The following is a 1,067-nucleotide window of genomic DNA, read 5'->3' on the forward strand; positions in this document are numbered from 1 at the left end:
TTTTAGTGGATGGAGGGGTGGATGGATAGATGTGGTTGGATGGATGGATGTGGTTGGATGGATGGATGGGTGGATGTGGTTGGATGGATGGATGATGGATGGATAGATGTGGTTGGATGGATGGATGGATGGGTAGGTGGATGTTTGGATGGATGCACAGAGAGACAGATGGGAATAGACTTTGGCTGGAGGAGTCCCTGTTAAATGTTTCCCAGTAGGACTCTGGGGTGGGCTGGTGAGCTCCAGGCTTGGCAAGACTGCGAGGGCACAAAGGCCTGTTTGCTCCTGTCTTATGTGTCAGCGTCACTTCCCTGTGGATGCCAGTGCCACACTTTGACCTTCTCTGGGCCTGGTGAGAGGTCCTGCTGCGTGTCTCGTCTGCTCTCCTGTCTCTTTGGGCTCTGGTTTAGTGGGGGCTTGGCAAGTCCTACAGTGCACCCAGCGCTGGTTCTGGGCCTGCAGACCCTCTGGAGGGAGCGCAGGTGGTGCACAGATGGCTGGGCTGGGGGCCCTGGGGGTCCTCAGATGCTGAGACAGAATAACAACGACTCACAGTGGCCTGGAGTATTCTGGGTGTTGTCCTAGCATTTTACAGAGATGACTCTTTAGTCTCCAAACAACCCTATGAGGGGTGTTTTATTATGTCCCCATTCTATGGATGGGGAAACTGAGGCACAGAGTGGTTATTGAGGCTCCAGCTCCAGTAGCCTGGCTCCGACGCCTTCTCTCCACTCCAGCTGCCATGCTCACGCATCTACCCTCCCCTGCAGGATGTCACGATCGGGCCGTCCTGCTCTATGAGTACGTGGGCAAGCGGACCGTGGACCTGCAGCACACGGAGGTCCCTGACGCCTACCGTGGGCGTGGCATCGCCAAGCACCTCGCCAAGGTAGGGCAGGTGGCGGGCCCGCTGGCCAGCCTCAGCCTGTTTCTTGGCCAAAGTGCAAATGGGTCCCACCCTGCTGCCAGCCTGCAGCTGGGAGTTGGCAAGGGGTGTGGGGAGTGGGCGGCAAGGGGGGGTGGCTGTGGGGTGGAGGAGGATGGGGGGCTGTGGGTGGGGTTGTGTG

General features: G+C 58.3%; 1 protein-coding gene across 1 annotated transcript in view; it reads left to right on the plus strand.

Annotated features, from left to right (window-relative positions):
- NATD1 (N-acetyltransferase domain containing 1) overlaps positions 1-1,067 on the plus strand; it is a 24,334-nt gene that overhangs the window by 8,952 nt on the left and 14,315 nt on the right. The window contains exon 2 of the mRNA XM_006773947.2: positions 771-889. Within this exon, the coding sequence (XP_006774010.2) occupies positions 771-889 (119 nt within the window). The remainder of the gene's footprint in view (positions 1-770; positions 890-1,067) is intronic.

This window comes from Myotis davidii, unplaced genomic scaffold (genome assembly GCF_000327345.1).
Source record: "Myotis davidii unplaced genomic scaffold, ASM32734v1 scaffold207, whole genome shotgun sequence".
Taxonomy (NCBI): domain Eukaryota; kingdom Metazoa; phylum Chordata; class Mammalia; order Chiroptera; family Vespertilionidae; genus Myotis; species Myotis davidii.